Below are 19,238 nucleotides of genomic sequence, written 5' to 3' on the forward strand. Positions count from 1 at the left end.
TCTGCACGCCACTCGAACGTAGGACACATACCTCTCATTTGGTCAGGTGACTTTGATTGACGGGGCCAGTCTAAGACACATCCACAGTTTATGACGGATGAAAGGCAGTCCCATCAAACTACATTAGCCTGCCACCTAGAGGCAGATGCCACAGTAGTCACTTCTACCGACGCCTCCACAGACAGTCTGTGACGAGACTGTATCCTGACCCCTAAAAATAAGAAGTCAAAACGTTTCTGCATCTCATTTTAATTAAAGAGCTTTTAATCCCTGCCTCCTTCCTCTTGTCTCCCTCTCTCACCCAGCACTGGATGTATCAAAACGTGTATCAAATAGGACATACTGGAAACCAAGACAAAAACTATCTCCAGTTCGTAAACAAAAACCAGCGGGAAACCTGTGAATGTTTAAATGAAATTTATGAATGTGGCTCAGGGTAAACCGTAAAGGCAGGATTGAACACGATACAGGAGAGTGTATTACAACAAAATAAAAACATTACACTGTAAAATTTTCACAGACAGCAAAAGTAGTTATTGCAGTCTTACAGAAAGCGAAGATGGTCCAGGTGTTTTGTGCTTGTGAGAAATTTTCCTTTGTGGCAAACCTTGTAATCACTATGCCTCTTTGCGCCTCTGCGAGTGACAAATCCCAAATGAAAAAGATCCTTACACCAACAGACAGCTTTGTGTTATTGTCACCATTACTCCATTTTAATACTCTGTTATTCTGTGTGAAACGGGGCCATTCTGAATTTCCTTTCTTTTGTTGTTTTCACAGAAAGGTCCACATGAGAACAAGAGTGGAAAAGAGCGTTCAAAATTTTCTTTAATTGGTTCAGTGTTTTTTGTTTTTTTTGTTTCTTTGTTTGTTTAAAATGGAATGCTCCATCTGAAGATGCAAATTGGGTAATTTCTTAAAAGTTCTGGAGACCTCTGATTTCAAGGTCAGTATGTGTGTAGTACAGTTTTTAACCTTAAAAAAAATCGAAATGGAGTTTGTACTCGATGGTCATTAAGAAAAGGGGGAAAAACAAAACAACTGAAAGTAAATCCAGAATGTTACTACAAGTTTTCTCCTTTCACACAGAACCTGACTCCAGTAGAAATGAAGGTGGCACACTAAGAAGGCACTGCTGTCCCCACCAAACAGTAATTAATAACTTAATTAAACAATAATTTACAAACATCTTACATCTAGCTTCATTCTCTTACGTTCAATTGTTCACTGACACGGTCATGTTTTTGAGGCAAGGTCGACCTTTGCTGCCCTCCTGACGCAGGCAGATGCTTACTGTTACGCTGAAAAACGTGTGTACAAGAGTGAATGAGGGAGAGAAAATATGAGTGATGCCAAATAAACTGTGTATGTCTATGAATGTCTATGAATGCCTGAGAGAGAGAGAGAGCCTCTGTAGCACCAACAAAAAGATTAAATTGTGCAATACTACAGCAGTCCTCAGACACCAAGATTACCAGGGTTGTTGGACTGCTCTGGTCAATCTGTCCCATTTAAAAAGTGCTGTGTCCAGTTCTGGGACAATATGGCATTTTGTCAAGACTGTACAACTCTTCCCTGGTGAGTGATGCATGCTGGGAGTTGTAGTCTGCGCCCTTGCTGGTGTCTGGTTTCTCTTCCCACTTAGTTCATCTCCCCTGAGGTCAGAGAAGTCCTCACGGTCTTCAAGCCCTCCTGAAGACATCGATTCCTCCGAGAAGTCCTGCTGGAGGAGATAAGCGTCCGTTATCGAGCGGTGACCATCCACAGGCCCAGTGCCACGTTGGCAGCCAGCAGAACACTGCCTCCCAGCAGAACGAAGAAGCCCAGCAGCTCCCGGTTGTTTTTCTCAACAATCACAGAGCTGAGTGTGGCCTCCAGGAAGGACGTCAGCATCCACTGGCCATCCAGAGCAAAGCAAGGCACTGCGTTTACCACAGCCAATGCCCCCGACAACGACACCAAATATCTTCACACAGCGCCAAGGGTCAAGGGCCATTACAGCAGACGTGGTGTAAAACAGAGATAAAGCCACACACACACACACACACACATGTTCTTAAGAACAATAGGATGAACACAGCAGAATAAACAGATTTAAACGTGTGCAATAACTTAGTGTGTATCCATGTGAGAATAAAGATAATAAGACTATATACAGATAGGAAGACAATCCATTTAGACAAACCTCTTGATACAGACCTGTAAAACTTTAAAATGCCACTCAGACCCACACAACTATAAGACTGCCTGCCAAAACCTTGCACCCTGAGAAAGATGTTAGAAAGACACAGACAGGAGTGTGACGCTTCGTATGTGTCAGTGAGAAGGATACTTGCTGAAGGTCTCCAACATGATTGGTAGATCCAGATGAAGGAACCCAAGGCGAGGCACAAAGTTGGTAAGACTCACTATGGAAAAAAAACAAAAAACAGATGTTTAAGAACACGTCAGTGTTTAGGCATGTACACGTGCACGTCATGAGTAAAGAAATAACACTTTGTGCCTAAGCAGAATTACTCTGATGTCTGACCTGAGAACTGGAGGTGTGAGGGGTAGCCAACAAACAGCATGTCTCTCTGAGGAAGGTGTTTGACTCGGATGAGTTTGGTCTGGTTTTCCAGGGAGGGAATTACACAGAGACTGGGAGTGAAATCCGTCTGGCAGTCCGTGTTAGTGCGGCATGTCCGACTTGCTTCGATGGTCTTGCGCGCTGGCAGGCAGGCATACTGGTGAAAGACCGTAAGATAGGGAGAAAGTAAGGAAAAAGAAAAAAAAAAAAAAAAGGAGAGAGATTTTTTTTATCGAAGGTTATAAGAGGACGAGTCCACACAGCTCTGTAACTCAGCCTGGATTCACATGTTTGAGAAATTGTTGCAATATGTTAAACATTCAGAATATTGAGGTTCCAAGACATGAAGATTCCAACAAGACAAATTCATTAGAAGGGAGAAATATTTTCACTTTTCTATGTTCGCAGCTACCAAAACCATAACAAACACTCTCCACAATACATACCTACATACTAATTCAAACTTTTCTTTTTTTTTTTCAGTTTTACAATATTGTGCTGAAGGTTTATTGTTGGCTTGAATGTTTTTTTAACAGTTACACATAATTTCATAACTAGGTTATAGGTGAAGAAAGAGGAAGGGTGGGGGATAGAATGTTCTGGCATTTTTAAAACAACAGCAACATAATCCCAAATGTACTGTATTTGGAATGAGAATGAGAATGTGTGAGCCTTGTTTTTTTTTTACCAGCTTGCTCTCCAGGTTATTACTGTATGAGAAGCAGAGATCAGTCAAACTGCTATTGCTACAACACTCCATTGTCCCATCAAGGCGTTTGTACGCTAAGACAGAGAGAGAGAGGAACAAAACGAAAGGAAGCAATGAGAAAAGGTTAGCCTGCCATAAAAACATGAACAAACAGGTTACACTCTTCCAAATTCACTTCCAAGACCAGTACTGACATCCTTCCAAATCGCAGCCCCTTAAACCTTACAAAAGAGATTTAAAAAATATGTTAGGGTGGGCCTAAAAATGACTTCTGCTCCTGTTTCACTCTAGGAGTAATTACCACTGTCTGAAGCATTAACCTGAAGTTAACCCCAGTCCTCCCAGTGTAGACTGTGCCCCAAATTGAGCCCCATCTGTGCGGGCGACAGTGTTTCTCTACCTCGCCCTGCAGCCCAGCTCGGCTGCAGGTTGGCAGCGTGGACACAGTAGCCAGTCTGGGGGTTATGGGATAGGTGTCTTATACAGGAATGCCAGTCCTCCACTCCCTGCACGGCACAGTCCTCCAAACGGGTCACCAGGTCTCCTACAGAAAGACCCCTAGGCCCGCTGGCTGGAGAGCCCTACCACACATAAAGCAGAACACAGAGACAGGGCTAAATATACTTGAATATCATCACGTGATCATAGAAAGAATATGGACCAGGGCTGGAGTCAAACCTGAAATGAACTGATAAACAGATGTTAAATTTCCACTCAGTTCTTTGACTTTGGAGATACGATCGACACTGCTCTTGAGGGCACAGAATTGGAATTGCGAAAACGCTATCCAATTTGACATTCAATGAAATCACAGTATTGAAAAATGTCATCGGCAATCGCGACGCAAAAAGATTAAGATTAAATTAGTCACAGAACAAACAATACATATAGAATTCTGCATGTTGCAAACTATTTTACACAGGTTTAATTTGAGGTTTCATTATTGTAAGTAATAATAGCTATACAAATCATTGTATGTAAATATAGATTGTGTAAAAATAGTTAACATTAACTATTCAGTTTGCATTACAGATGTTGCTTTCTGTAAACTGTTTTATAATATATTTGAACAGCAGGGTTTTTTTTTTCATTTCCATACTGACTGCTCAAAATTGGTGTGTTAAGTGCGCCACCAGTATTCGCGCCCCAAAAGTCAAATTACATGATTTCCTAGATTTCAGCTCAACTTCCTCTACTGCCAGTTTTCTTAACTGAAGATTTTTCCCCCCATTTGAACTGACACTCCAACTCTTCACTAGCACTTACACCCCTCCCCTGGTGTAAACGGTGATATCTTTACTGACCTCCACAACTTCTGTGACCAGAGCCCCTGCTCCAGTGTAATAGAAGGGGAACAGGAGGAGAGGCAACAGGAACAAGAAGCACAAAGCAGCCACACACAGCATAAAGTTATGCCAAACTCCTACAGACCGAGAGAAAAAGAGAGAGAAAGAAAGAGAAAGAGAGAGAGAGAGAGAGAGAGAGAGAGAGAATGTGGATAAGCCTCTCCATCCATAGCAGCCAATCTTCTGGCCTTTTTCACCATCCAACATATTCTCAGTACTTCCCTCTAAACTTTAGCAAAAGATGATTGACTACTATTAACATGATAAAAAGTAATTACTGCGGGAACAGGTCCAATTTCCCAACCACAGTCTGTCCTAACACAAGAGCACAGAGTTCAGCCGTAAGATGTGCTATCAGTTCCATCTGGTCATTTACATTTGAGGAGAAAACACATGCAAAAGAGGGCAGTAGGCGTGACCAGAGCCAAACGACTATGTCTTTTTTAGGATGATGTGTTTCTTCATCAGGAAAATGTGTACTTCTTGGGAATTCTCCTTCTATGAAGGTCTCCATTATTAATACACACACACTAGCAGTGCAAGTGGTCAACACATTTACATAAATGGAAATGTAACACTCTGTGACCACATTTCACTGTGTTGTGGTGTCCTTGAAAGTGAAAGTAAAAAGATGATGTGAGAGCTGATGAATCCCTTATTCTGGAGAGCAAAGAATGTGTAAGGAATCAAAGACAACTCCAACCCGTGACAACACTGTTTCAGTTAGGCCTTGTGTCAGGACAGATCATCTGGTGCCACCTAGTGGAGTATGCAAGAAACTGCACTAAAACAGGCTAGTACTTGCATATGTTACATAGATAATTGACTGCTACAGCCAGACATTTTTCAGGTTTACAGAAGCGTGTGTAGTGTTACCCGCACAGAAGATACGGAGTTGCTGTATGGGCGAGATGAGATTCAGGTGTGTGGTGAAGAGGTCCACAAACGCTCCGGGGTAGATCACAAACATGAACATGCCAAAGCCATTCAGCCTTACCTGCTCCCTGGAGAGAGTTTAGAATATACATCAGCATAAAACAGAGAAAAGGAAAATACTGTACAAGATTATGCATGTGTAGATTTGTTGCTTGAGATACACAGTTCCGCAGGGTTAAACCAGGGACTCAGATTTGCTCTAACACAGTATGTTGTGGAGTGTATAATATGCTCACCTCAGTGCTGCCACCCCATGGCCAAACTCATGTATGACTCCACTGATAAGGATGGCAATGAAAAAATAAGCCAGTTGACTGACAGGGAGATTTACACCAGGCACCTGATGACATCAGAAATAATTCACACAAATATATACTTATGTTACACAAACAAATAACACAACAAACAAAGACTGTTTGATCTCTGAGACCTATTGGGGATTAATATGGTGATCAGACTGCATTAAGTTTTGTCCTTTGTGGATCACTGTTCAAAAGGGAAAAGGTAACAAATAAATGTACTAAATGCCCTAACTTCTCCACTGTACATTATTTACTCATCACATATCACTGTTATAATGTAAGCAACTATTAAACAAGCATATTACATCACATTGGATGGCATTTCTTTATTGCTCATAAAATGAGTTGAACCCCTCTCTGTAGAACTACACTTACCACCACCTGCAGGACCTGCTCATGAGACCCCTCTGGGGTCTCTGACATCATCTGGGCCAGGGTCTGGAGCAAAGTCCGGCTCAGCAGAACCACGGAGCCAAACATAGCAGCCACCCCAAACACCATCCCTGCACTGAACCTGCAAATAAAATCACCACTCAACACAAAGACCACACACCATCCTCTGACACAGCAACCAATGATTTCTCTAAAGCAACCACTGCAGGACTAGGCTATTCGTTTCTACATTCTGCTAAGAGAAACAGAGTGAAATTGAACATATTTGATTCTGTAATACAGCGTCAAGATCATCTACTTCACCATGAAAAGTTCCAAAACTGACCAATGATGGACGCCAGTGTTGGCATTTGACAAACATCAACAGGAGAGAGCATCATGTTTCATTTTACCAGTGGTTTTAAGTGAAGCAGTTTAAGAGAAACTGTATGTCTTGCATTTAGGATTGAGCTCTCAATTGTAATTTTTTAAAAATGAAATAAATAAGAGTAAATGAACAGTCTTCATGGGGAAAATAGTGCACAGAATCATCAGAGGAAGAGAGAATAGTGATGAAGAGTAGCAATGAGTACATGAATACAGTCTCCATCACTCTGCCATGCAGCTATGATGCCATTTCATCTGGCTATCATCAGTATTGTGATCTATTCCGCTCTGAGGCAGCCAGCTATGAATTGTTATCAAAGCTATATGCTAACAAGTTAATTGCTAAGGCAACTGCAGCATTTGTTTTTAGAAAGCAGCGTATTACAGCTGAGTATCCGCATGTTGGAGGTACGCGTATCCTCTGAAAGGAATGACCGTTATACGAGACAGGACTTACCATAGGTAAAGAAAACGGGGGTTAAGGTGGGCGCATCTGGCAAACAGTCGGTTGAAGAGACAGGTCTGCCAGCGGATGTGGAACGGCGATAGTGTGAGCCCATTGGTGGATAGCCACGACTCATAACTGCTCTTCACCAAGTTGGAGGACTGCGGTATTGTGAGGGGAATACAAAGCCATTCTTGATTTAAGATTGCAAAGTATTTTCCGTCAGTACTGACATCACGAGACAATATACTCAATGTGCAGAACATTACAAGGCAAATACAACACACAAAATTACATCAGTAATAACATCTTTGGTATAATCACAGTAACTTATATAACGCTTAAATGTGAAAAAGAAACCAATAAATGAGATATAGATATTTACAGATATTCTACATACTTTATTTAATCAAAATGTTGTATCATCAAGTGTGAATGTTTAAAGAGAGACAAGCCGGTGAATATTCGCTTACCCTTAGCATTGTGTCCGCAAGATACACCGTGCACCATCCTCCTAACACAAACACCACAATCGGTATTGGAATCATCGCGCAGACAGCATTCGTACCGTAAACAAAACGTTTCAGAAAAACATTAATATACGCTCACATACACATGTGCTCAGACCCATCATATAGGCATATAGCACCACCAACACACAACTCCATACTTCACAACACGTCTCTGGTTCAGAGTCAACTTCCGGATTTACGTCATGTCTTGCGTATAACACGCAGTACTGTAAGCGGAGACAGATATGTTTTGTTTTTCGTTCACTACTTCTCATCGTAGCTTACAGAAATATCGATTTCAATTCATGAAAGTTCATGCATACTGTGTTTTGCCGTTTGTTGAAAGCGTCTTTCACACTGCTTTCGCACAAATTGTTCTCGCATTCTCCACTCCTGAAAAATAAACTTTTCAAATACACAAACAGACAAACACATACACTCAGAACGACTGAAAACTGTAAACCGTTTTGCTCTTGACGTCTGAAGTATCATTAATCAAAATGGACAAATCCTATCCTAGTTATATTTTTCCTTATTATATTCAGAACACAGTTTTATTGTGGTTATTGGTGTGATTTGCACTGATGCTTAGCCATAAGCCAGAGGTATTTGAAAGAGATTCGTTTAATATTGGCAAAGATGCACATAAAGCAGTACTTATTTGTATTAACAAATACACCCGAGATTAGTGACACTGAAACATTTCCCCCTAACAGTATTGACTGTCTACACCAGGGGAATCGTATTAAAAATGATCATTGAGCATAACAGGTAGGGAATTGTAAACCGACCTGTGATTTGATAAACAAACGAGGGATTAATCGAACATGAACTTTGTAAGTCAATAAAGGTCAGGATGACAGAGTAAAAAAAAAATCCCACGGTTACATGTGTTACTTGGTCATATGAAAGGCATTTGGAATAAAAGGGGGAGGACACATTGTCTGTCAGGGAACTGGACATTATATGAGAAGATTGACAATCTTAGATGGGCAGTTTAGATTAACTGTAATTATGGCAGGCTTTCACACAGTGGCAAAACAGCTTTGAGACACAGGATTCCATTGGAAGATATGGAACTCCACGTAAACCACATAAGGAAGCCTGGCTGTCTGTACCCGGCACTTTAAACCTGATCATGGAACGCTTCGTCGTTTGCATTTGTCCTACCAAGTATTTTACCGCGAACTGCCCTATCTCTTACGGAACAAAAGTAAATGGCACTATATTGAAAAAGGTATTCACATGTAATGAGCTATCAAATGCCAATCTGAAGTTACTCTTACAAATGCCATTTTCAGCTTGCTCTTCTGTGACACAATATAAAACGGAGTTTGAACATTTTGAATGTTTCTTTGACATTATAAAGAATGTGATAGCACAATGCCGAATTTGCCTCGGGCGACGGGAATCCAAACCCTCTGTACATGCAATGGGAAATAATTCTCTTGTCCCTTCATCAGTGACAGGGGACATTTTCTACGTTGATTGATTGGAGTTGTCTGAATGCCAGACAGGTGTCCTGAACTCTTTGTCCGTTAAACAGATGAGCAACAGGCTAAGGTGGAAGTGAGTGACGAGAAGGTCGGTGTGTCCAGGTTTGGATTTGCATAGCTGTGCTGTGTGGCTAGAGCTTCAGTTCCAAGCAGCACAGTTTCACATACACATCTCCCAGAGCCTGAGAGCAGTTTACTGGAAGACAAAGCGTAGTAGGAACAGAAGAGCAGGAAAGCACAGTAACAAACAGTATCTTCACCTGCTGGTAAGTGGATCCCAAAAAGTGTGTATATAAGAATGATCTAGACCTGCTACTGGATTTGGCCTCAGATATAACACGTTGTTGAGAATTTTTATTTATTTTATTACTCTCACTGTTTATTAACCATGGCTGTTGTGGTACAGTTGGTCTCATTTGCTGTTATTACACAGGTTCAATTTTAAGAGTGAACTTAATCTAATCCTTTTTCAGTTTGTCAGTTTGGACCAAAGTTTCTGTAACACAAGTTCCATGATGATAGTTTGACCTGGTTCTGTGGCTTGTTGATGTTAGTCTCAGTATGAAGTGAAATCAGCCCAGTTAGGGTTCTGAAAACACCCTAGATTGGCAGAACTGGTACCACTGGGAATGGGTCGTCATGTCAAACTGTAAGCCAATCAGAAGACTCCCTGGGCTCTGCCTGCTGGTGCTTAAATTGGGTCAGGATCTTAATAAGGAGAGGAGTCACTCTGTGATTTTCTGCAGGAGAGAGAGAGAAAGAGAGAGGAGGAGAGGACCTCACAGAGAACAGGCTAGGTGTGGTACTCCGAAGACTGAAACAAACAGCGGTGAGGAGGTTGGGGCCCCACGCTGGCTGCATAGAAGGTAACCAGCAGTGACTATGACTTTGGGATGATCATGAAGGTTCTTTTATCCTAAGCAGTGACAAGTCAATTATTTGGACCTGTTCTGATGTTTCTCATTCTCATTGATCTATAACTAAGATCTATTATTACACTGATGTCACTTCATAGTATGTCACACTCTCACTTTTCACTCTCCCTTGTTTTCTGACGTGCAGGCATGACCACTTAGGTTTCCCTGTACATCTGTGTGCTTATGTTTTTCAATAAATGGAAAGGCTTTTGCTCTTCTCTGTTGTGATCAAGCAAGTTATACTGGTATCATTTGTCAAGCTATCTGTGAAGGATACTTTGGTTTGGGGTAAAAGTCTGTGTGCAGAGTTGTGTCATGCTGTGAACATTGACTTTGATCTACAATTTTGTAATCGCTTTTTAGTCTTTGGAGTAAATGAGTTTTTGTATTGAGTAAAAGTTCAGGACCTGAAAGATGAAATACTCACTTGAGAGGATTAGCTGTCAAAACAATGAGGATTGTTCATGATTAAACATAAAAAATCAGGTTTATGTCTATGAAGTAAGCAGGAGGGAGCATGATGCATCTGAAAATGAATCATACTGCAAGTTTTGTGTGTGTGCATGTGTGTGTGTGTGTGTGTGTGTGTGTGAGCACACGTGTACTCAATCGTACATTAATCCTTGCAGATGAGGTAAACAAGACTGAAGTGTAGTGTTTACAAGTTATAAGTATATCGTGTGTATATCCATGTGTTTAAACAGGGCAGGATATATGTAAATCATGCATATGTACATGAGTTACTCTCTTAATATGTCTGTGGTCAGAGGATAGAAAGCAGGTCCCTCTGTGTATCATACTGCTATTTATAGTGAGAACAAATCCCAGATATGAGAAGAATCCCTCTGCCATTTTACAGCCGAGAGAGGCAGAGTGAAGATCAGCTAGAGTGTCCACAGAACACTACTACAGAACCACACAGGTCCGGTCCAGTCCGGTCCACAGAGGGAGAGAGAGAGGGAGAGTGAGAGAGAGGAAGAGCAAGAGAGAGAGAGAGAGAGGGGAAGAGAGAGAGACAGACCAGCACCTGTCCTGTCTTTTCCATAGTGGAAAACATCAGTTTACGGTTACAACAGCAGGTAAGACACCCCCAAGGGAAAAAGATATACAGTGTATGACTGTTTTTGAATGTGTTTTTTAATCCATGTCATATGGTTGTGTACCACTTTGTCAAAGTGGTGTATGTATGTATGTGTGTATGTATGTGTGTATGTGTGATGATTTGTAATTAAATGTCCTCTCTCATCCTGACCAGTTACTATGTCACTGTATAGATTTATCCTTGCTGAGGGTGGTGTTTGTATGAATAGGCTTTCTGTGACTGACGTTTCACCTCATTTCACGTTTATATCAGTGATTATCAGTGGTTGTGTAGGCTAGGACGTCACAGGATTCCCTCTCTTAGGGACTGAAATAGCCAGAATGACACATAGGTAATAAAACTGGGCCTGAGACGGGGGATTGAGCCCAGGAGGCGAACTCAGGTCAGAAACTTCGAGTTTTTGTGTTTACTCAAGCAGTTACATCACATTTGTGTGAAGTGGTAGCGTACGTAGTGTACTACTGGGAACTTTGGCAATGGCTGCAACCTTCATTTGAAACCAAAAAGAGTGAAGAGTGAACACGCCACTGTTTTGCATAATAAACAGCATTTGTTTCTCGGCTTGTGTTGCAGCCTTGAGGCATTTGGGTGAAACATATCCCACACAGGACACCACTGTTAGAAATTCAGTGAGTGTTGTTGGATAGGGTCTGATTTTAGCATCTGATATGAATAACTTTCTTACGTAACATGTCATAGGTTGATATGATGCTTCGCAAGTAACAGAGCATGATTCATATTAGAATTGTTCTTTTGAATTATTATTTTGAATGAGGTTCAACTTCAAAGATATGATGAGTGATATTCCCTTATTCCCAGGTAATAGTCTTTCTGGGAAATGAACATTTCAGAACAATGTTTCAGTTTTGTTGAGGTTCCTAGAATGTTCCAGAATTCATAGGAAATGCTAAAACTATATGTTATGCACACAAATGTCCTTTTATTATTTCAGTGAAACATCCTCATTGTGGTTTGACAAATTTACAGTATCCTGGAAATGTCCCGCGTTAGCTGAGATAACATTTGATAATCATTTTTGCCAGGTTTCAGTTCATTTTCCCTGAGTGCATCTGTCTTACCAACTATAAGCCAAATGAATGGATCAAATGTTAATAACATATTTTTAGAGCGTGATGGCTGAGAGTGTTGAAAAGGAAAGTTGAAGGGAAAAGGAGGCTTTAGGAAGTCATTTATAGAGGATTAATGAGTAGATTAATTTTATTGTATGTTTGAAAATAATCCTTGACATATTTGAAGCATACAGGAATGGGTACTGGCAGGATTCATGAGTTAGGGTGAAGATTTAAAGAATAATATCATATTACATAAAATCATCAAAGGGACAGAATAATCTCTTCTTTTAATACAGAGTTGCTTGGTAAGGGACAAATCAGAGTGTCATGTGCTGAAGGATCAGGGAATGTTTTTACTGCCGACAATAAAGGGGTTATAGAGAGTGGCTATGGGAGCTGAATGATTACATTTGCAATGAGTGGATGTGTGGCTTACCTTTGCATGAATGAGCATCAGAGTTGGTGATTATGTGATTACAGAGTGTTTGTAAATGCTTTTTAATTTATGAACATGTTTTATGCTCATTACTAATTATGTATTCTAAAAAGATTCGACTGAAGGGCTACATTAACCCAACCGAAAAATGTTAGATTATTGAAAAGTTCACAGAACACCACATACGTAAATCCAGAGGACAAATGGACTGGCCACATTTCTTGAAAAACCAAGGAAAATGCGAAACATTTCCATTTATCCTCTTACCGTTGGAATAATCTCAGAACACCCCTGTTATTATTATCTTTGGCTCTAACTGGTCAAGCCACTGTCTTTCTGCTTGATAAAAAAAAAAGGTTCTGTAACAGGCATTAAAAACATTTGATGTACAGATGTTGTACGGGTGCACCTTCCACGTTGTGTGACTCTTAACATTATTTTATAGGAGTTAATTTAGTCTATATTTTGGAGCAGAGAGAGAAGTTTGAGGTGGTTGTATTTGTGAGAATATGTGTGTGGAGATGTGCAGGACAGCTGCAGCAGGCACTGCTCTTTGTGTTTCTCTCAGTAGAGTAAATATAGCTCGGCTCTGGGCCTCTGCTCAACACCACTTAAAGTACCAAAGCCCCACTGTTGATGTGTAAACACAAACGCAGTTACAGTTGCTAAGGATTGAAGCCATAGCCTGATGTATCTTCTGTTCTATGCTTAGATAGACCTTAGCCTCTTTTCCTTCATCAAGGTCTATTGCTGTAGTGAAAGGTTTTACATGAGAGAGACAGGGATAGGGAGAGAAAGAGAGAGAGAGAGGTTCTGTCATAAATATGGGATGTGCGTTTCCATGGCAGCCAATTCACAGGTTATCAGGGGTAAGGTGACTCATGTACTGTCCCAGATACTCTCAATAGAGGCATACATCGGCAAGAGTCTCCTCTTTACCGTAGCTTAAGACAAACTAACTACTATTAACCTGATAAAAGGTAATTATTGAAGGAAAAGTTTCTCTACCGCTGCCCGTGCTGATACAAGTGCAGTGACTCCAGCCGTAAGATGTGCTATCAGTTCCATCTGGTCATTTACATTTGAGGAGAAAACACATGCAAAAGAGGGCAGTAGGCGTGACCAGAGCCAAACGACATGTCTTTTTTAGGATGATGTGTTTCTTCATCAGGAAAATGTGTACTTCTTGGGAATTCTCCTTCTATGAAGGTCTCCATTATTAATACACACACACTGACAGTGCAGATGGTCCAAACATTTACATAAATGGAAATGTAACACTCTGTGACCATATTTCACTGTGTTGTGGCCTTGTTGAAGATGAACATAAGAGGATGTGTGAACTGATGAATTTTGTACTATGGTGAATATGAAAGGCAGTGTATGTGTGCGTGTTACGTGTGTATGTATGTGCCCCGGGTCTTGTGCCCCTGCTCTTTCTCTGAGTGCCCATGAATTATGCAGGTGTAACAGCTTCTACCTGCCTTTCTGTGTGGGAGTCGCTAAGCAACTGAAAGCCAATCCTGGGCATCTGAAAGCTACAGGGGGACAGTGGCCGAACTTTTCCTTGTTGTATTGACACACACACACACACACACACACACACACATACACACACACACACACAAACAAATACATTTACTCAGTCACACGAAGTGACAGGTTTCTGTGTGGCTGTCCAATGCCTCTGATCTCTCTTGGTTTGGTTCATTGTAGGACTGTGGACTTGCAGAATGTCCAAGCAGCCATCTTCTAATGTAAAAGCCCTGCAGGTGAGTAATAAGTGTGTGTGTGTGTGTGTGTGTATTGATTAACCATTCCTTTAAACCCTTTGCATAGTTATTCCTGCATTTAAATGAAGTTTATTATTTTCTCATTAGCTTAATACCATCTCCTCATATGCAAAGTTTGTAATAAAAGTCTGTGAAAGGCTTCCGGCTAATGCTCGTCACGCTAATACATACACCACAAGTGTAAACACATCGACATAAATTATTTAATGAGAAAAGCAAGTGTTTTCTTTCTTTTAAACATAGAGTAATGACTGTAAAAACACATTTCAAATGCACGTGGCATTACAGTAGTGTTTCACAATTCACATTAAGCCCACTTAAGTACAGAAAATACTTACAGAATTCTTCTGTTCATCTCTTATATTTCATCAGCTTTTCTCATCTCTGCATTAAAACATCTGTGTCCCTCCCATACGTTTAGATAAACACTATGCATATAAAAATAGACTTGTACACTTTAGTTAAAGTTCCTATGACCACATGTTTATTATTGCCGATGAAACTGTCTCTGTTTGGTGAGGAAAGGAGGGGAAATGTATCAAAGTTTTGGCTGCTGCAGGTCAGAGAAAGCAAGACTGTGTGTGTGTGTGTGACATTTCTTTTCTTTTCTTTTCTTTTTTCTTCTTCTTTTTTTTTTTTTTTTTCTTTAAACGACAGCTCACCATAGCGCAGAAACACTGATATTAGCCTACATACGAAACACTGAACACTGCAGCCAAAAAATAGACAACTTTTCTCTTTCCATAAAAACTTTCATAGACTGTACACAAAAGATTTTTTTTTATATATATATATATATATAAAAAGCCTGACATGTACACATATTCCATAATCATGATCCATAACAAAAGAGCACAGACTTAGAAGGAAGACTGTCTATGCATGCAAGGAGACAAGCACGTGGTCACTTTAGGGTGTAGTTACTATAACGCAGCATAGTAGAGTGCCTGCCATTCTACTGCATTCCGACAAACAGCTGTGACAGACAGGAACACAGCTCTGGAGCCAAAGGAGGAGAGGGCGTGGGGGGGGGGGGCAGATAACAAGAGATTTAGAAAGTGAGAGTGAAATGACAGAGATAGAGAGGGGTAAGAAAGGAGCATGGGTGAAAAATGACAAAAAGAGAGGGGGGGGGGGTGTGAAAAGGGGATAAGAGAGATAACGAAACACAAACACGTTAAGAAAGAACGTGCCAGGACGGAGAGGAGCTGGAGCACAGAATCAGTTGTAGCTTCTTAGATAACATCCATTACATGTTGTTAATGTGTTTACTTTCTGGCGCGGTAAGTGAAAAGAAATGCTTTGCTTTAGATTTACATAATGTATTGGCACTGACATTTCATTAGAAGCAAGTTAAGAGGAGAGGTGGGTATTTTTTTTTTTTTTTTTTGAAGCATCATGCTAGTACAGAGAGATCCCTATCCTGCCGATAGGGAGGATCTGTCTTATCTGTGAAGTTAACTGCTGATTTTCATACAGACACATTGCTCTTTATGGAACACACCAAGCTTTACCAGACATTTCCGTGTCCAGAGCAGAGAGGGGTTTTGTGGAAAGACTGAGTGTGAATGCCACCACATTTAGCCCTACAACAGATCTTTAGCTAGTGGATAGGCTTGGCTTTGGTTCTCTCCGGCCGGTGGTAAGGGGATTTGGGACGCTGCCTTAGATGCTTGTCACTGGGGTTGTACATCAGTTGAAATTTCGTCCTCTCCATCTGATCAGGACCTTTCTCTTGTCTCATTGGCTCTTTTCCTTGTCCGTCTCGCAGGCCAACCTTAATATTCCAATGGGAGCTCTGCGTCCTGGGGCAGGCCATCCTATAAAGAGGAAAGAGGAGACAGTGGAAGCAGAGGAGGTCAGAAGCAGTTGTTTGCACGCAATTCACACCACGCAAACAGAAACATTTACATACATGTCAACACGTGCAATTTTCACTTTACTAAAATGTGTGGGCAGACGTCAGATGGTGATTATTGATTGACATAAATCCCCAGGCGTCGCCGGTAAGCCCAGAGGAGAAGAAAGCCCTGCCCGGAGCTGTGAAACTGCCTGGCCCAGCTGTCAACCTCTCAGAGATTCAAAATGTCAAGAGCGAGCTCAGATGGGTCACCAAGGAATAGAAAGACAGGTGAAATTCGAAAGAACTCTATTCCCAAATACAGACTTCTCTGTTATAGATCAGGCAAACTTTCTTTCTTGCTAAAGGGTCCAATTTGTGTGAGATTAGACACGCTCGCGCCCAGACACTCACACACACACGCACACACACACACACACATACGGGAAGATTTAAATGGATGTTGGTGTAAGTGCGTCACAACAGTATAAACTGCAGCAGGAACAGAGTGCCTGCTGTATTCAGCTTTTACCACAAGGTGGCAGTAGGTGCCCCCCCCCCCTCCACTTGTTTGTGTTTATGTGTGTATGCCTGGATATATATACGTGCAAAGAAATCTATATGCATGCGGAGTATGACTAGATATATGTGTACATATATGTAAACGTGTGTTTGGGGGAGGGGGGGGGGCAGCAGAATGAGGGAGAGTATGAGTAAGTGTGCATGTGAGAAGGTGAGAGAGAGAGAGAGGGGGGGGGGGAGCAGGCGTGAGGGGTATGGGAATGAATCAGTGTCTATTAATACTATGGTGACAGTGCTGTGATCGGCGGGGCAGTGAGACTCCGTCTGTGGTGTGACTGTCCCAGCATGCCTCTACAGTCTTCTGTTCCACAAACCAAACAAGCTCATGGCCTGTGACCTCCACCAACCATCTGGAGCACAGGGTGGGCAGCAGGCAGCAGTCTCTTAGCGCGCGCGTGCGCGTGTGTGTGTGTGTGTGTGTGTGAGACAGAGAGGGATGGTGAGATGAAAAATTACTGCCCTGTCACATAATTCTTATGTGCCGTTTATCAAACTCCCATGCAGCCAAGTTCTCTGTCACAAACAACAGCGCAATCTTTAACAAATTTTAAATGAAACACTTGACCTCTTTTATTTTTCCAGATGACACCTCCCCGTTCCTGCCAACCCTCCAGTTTATCCCAAACAGAGGAAGGAATCAACAGTTCAGCTCTGTGAACCTTCAGTCTCTGTCTGTCCAACAGTCTCTCTGTGCATCAACTACTGTGCAAGTGCAACCTCAACAAAATCTTACCCACTAAAAAATCTGCCACAGCAACAACAAAAAACTCCTCAAAGTACTGAAACGACAAAGTCAATCCAGCGCACATCAACATGTATGACTCACTCAGTCTGTTCCACACACTCTTCAATGACCATCCTTAAAGCGAAACAGACCTTCTGAAGACCTGACGAGGCCAGGCGGGGGCTGGGGGGTGGGGGGGGGGGGGGGGGTTGGGTGGTTTACATGCAAGCAGAGACTGATGGTTAATGCGCAGTTAGGAGTCTTGGTCTAAGGCCAGAATGTTGTCCCACTTTAATTTAGGTCATCTCTATCTGAGCCTCAACGCATTACTTCCTCCATAACACGTCCTCAGCCTCTTGTTTCTAAATGAAGGTGTCCAAGTGTGTTCTTTGTCTGATGTTTAATGGTCCATAATGCTGTGTTCTATTTTTAAATGTATTGTGCATCTCTGCAATACTTCTCCTGTTTGAAGTATTTTAGTGACTTCGGCGCGTCTGAAACAAACCAACTGGACGTGAAATCGAAAAAATGGTCCCCTGTACCTTTACAGTTACTGTGTACATACAGGCCACACCACAACAGAGATATGTTACCTGCCCCTAATCACCCTGAACAAATGTTAAACAATGTTTTCTCTCTTTAAATCCCTCTGTTTTACTTTCTTTTATTTTCCCTGCTTTTGTTGTGCTGTGTTGTGTGAGTGTAAGATGATGCGTTGAAGATTATGTCTTATTGTTCTATCAGGGACAGGAACAAGGGAGGACAATGTCATCGTATGTTATATTTGAACAAACAGAAGTAGATTTCAAGATTTCAAACCACTTTTGAGATCATATTTTTATGTAGATTATCTGATTTTTCTGTAGAGCCTTTGCAAAATGTTAAAATCCCACCCCCCCCCCTTTCCTTTTTTTTGTTTCTTCAACTCTGACCTTCATCGTAACTATCATCATACTCCTCAGCAGCAGCAGAATATGAGCAGTTCTGTAGGTGAAAGTGTCCTTAAATGATATCCAACAATTCATTTATTCCTTCTGTTAGTGTGGTCGTGTTAAGGGCTAAAGGAATAAGACACATTGTAAAAGAAAAAATAGAATCCAGGTCAAAAAAAAAAGTCTAATAAAAACAAATTATTCCATAAAATCAAACCTGAGTAGAGAGGATCTAATGAATGATTGAAGTAACCTTTGTCTGATGTCTCTTTTCTTTATGTACATGACCTGATAAATCTCAACATAGTGTTTCTCAGGGGAAAAAAAAAACCTTTCAGACATGTAAGTATAAGGAGCTCAGATCTTTGGCACTGTAGATTGAGAACAAAGAAAACAGTTGTAGTGCTAAAATAGTGGTTGGGGATATAATTCCCCACTGAGAGCTGATTTGCTGTGAAAGCTATCTTCAAACCTGCCAATACTATAGGATTGTGTGTGGCATGGACACTTTCTTCGGAGCTACGGGGATGGGAATGTGCGTGGATTAGAGTATCTGGCAGAACCCGGAAACACACAATGAGGGCAGCTGGCCAAGCTAATCAACAAATCCTCTGTAAGTCTCCGTAACCACAATACAATGCAGGAGTCTTACAGCTAAGCAAGCCATTTCTAAATTCACTCACCAGTGGAATTCCTTCATGCCAGAGCTCTTCTCCATTTCTTTATATTTTTTTTTTACCCTCAGACATCATTAAATGCTTCTAA

At 41.3% G+C, this 19,238-nt stretch overlaps 2 protein-coding genes across 4 annotated transcripts; one reads left to right on the forward strand and one right to left on the reverse strand.

The window, feature by feature from the left end:
- Nucleotides 1–440: 440 nt before the first annotated feature.
- mbtps2 (membrane-bound transcription factor peptidase, site 2) lies at nucleotides 441–7,719 on the reverse strand. The gene is made up of 11 exons (XM_030768892.1): nucleotides 7,540–7,719; nucleotides 7,079–7,227; nucleotides 6,238–6,376; nucleotides 5,797–5,900; nucleotides 5,501–5,628; nucleotides 4,583–4,701; nucleotides 3,679–3,859; nucleotides 3,258–3,352; nucleotides 2,531–2,726; nucleotides 2,333–2,408; nucleotides 441–1,966 (listed from the first exon to the last, which is right to left on the reverse strand). The coding sequence occupies exons 1-11, from the start codon at nucleotides 7,612–7,614 to the stop codon at nucleotides 1,744–1,746; spliced, it is 1,485 nt and encodes a 494-aa protein (XP_030624752.1). The 5' UTR covers nucleotides 7,615–7,719; the 3' UTR covers nucleotides 441–1,743.
- Nucleotides 7,720–8,516: 797 nt separating this feature from the next.
- smpx (small muscle protein X-linked) lies at nucleotides 8,517–17,723 on the forward strand. Of its 3 annotated transcripts, none has more exons than XM_030769770.1 (7): nucleotides 8,517–8,815; nucleotides 9,125–9,340; nucleotides 9,821–9,940; nucleotides 14,319–14,374; nucleotides 16,167–16,253; nucleotides 16,393–16,526; nucleotides 17,400–17,723. In XM_030769770.1, exons 4-6 carry the CDS (start codon nucleotides 14,336–14,338, stop codon nucleotides 16,516–16,518), a joined length of 252 nt encoding a protein of 83 aa, XP_030625630.1. In that variant the 5' UTR covers nucleotides 8,517–8,815; nucleotides 9,125–9,340; nucleotides 9,821–9,940; nucleotides 14,319–14,335; the 3' UTR covers nucleotides 16,519–16,526; nucleotides 17,400–17,723. The 3 variants fall into 3 exon arrangements, with proteins under 3 accessions (XP_030625630.1, XP_030625631.1, XP_030625629.1); XM_030769771.1 differs by lacking the exon at nucleotides 8,517–8,815 and adding an exon at nucleotides 10,851–11,070 and having other exon boundaries at nucleotides 8,945–9,340; XM_030769769.1 differs by lacking the exon at nucleotides 8,517–8,815 and having other exon boundaries at nucleotides 8,945–9,340.
- The last annotated feature ends 1,515 nt before the right edge of the window (nucleotides 17,724–19,238 follow it).

The sequence above is a fragment of the Chanos chanos genome, chromosome 3 (assembly GCF_902362185.1).
Source record: "Chanos chanos chromosome 3, fChaCha1.1, whole genome shotgun sequence".
Taxonomy (NCBI): domain Eukaryota; kingdom Metazoa; phylum Chordata; class Actinopteri; order Gonorynchiformes; family Chanidae; genus Chanos; species Chanos chanos.

Excerpts from the sequence above, each read along its gene's own strand:
- mbtps2 (XM_030768892.1), bottom strand. The coding sequence starts at position 7,614 with ATGATTCCAATACCGATTGTGGTGTTTGTGTTAGGAGGATGGTGCACG. Across the intron at positions 4,702-5,500 it reads ACTCCGTATCTTCTGTGCGG|GAGTTTGGCATAACTTTATG; the intron begins GTAACACTACAC and ends CTCGGTCTGTAG. Across the intron at positions 3,860-4,582 it reads TGGTCACAGAAGTTGTGGAG|GGCTCTCCAGCCAGCGGGCC; the intron begins GTCAGTAAAGAT and ends TATGTGTGGTAG.
- smpx (XM_030769770.1), top strand. The coding sequence starts at position 14,336 with ATGTCCAAGCAGCCATCTTCTAATGTAAAAGCCCTGCAG. Across the intron at positions 14,375-16,166 it reads CTAATGTAAAAGCCCTGCAG|GCCAACCTTAATATTCCAAT; the intron begins GTGAGTAATAAG and ends TCCGTCTCGCAG. Across the intron at positions 16,254-16,392 it reads AGACAGTGGAAGCAGAGGAG|GCGTCGCCGGTAAGCCCAGA; the intron begins GTCAGAAGCAGT and ends ATAAATCCCCAG.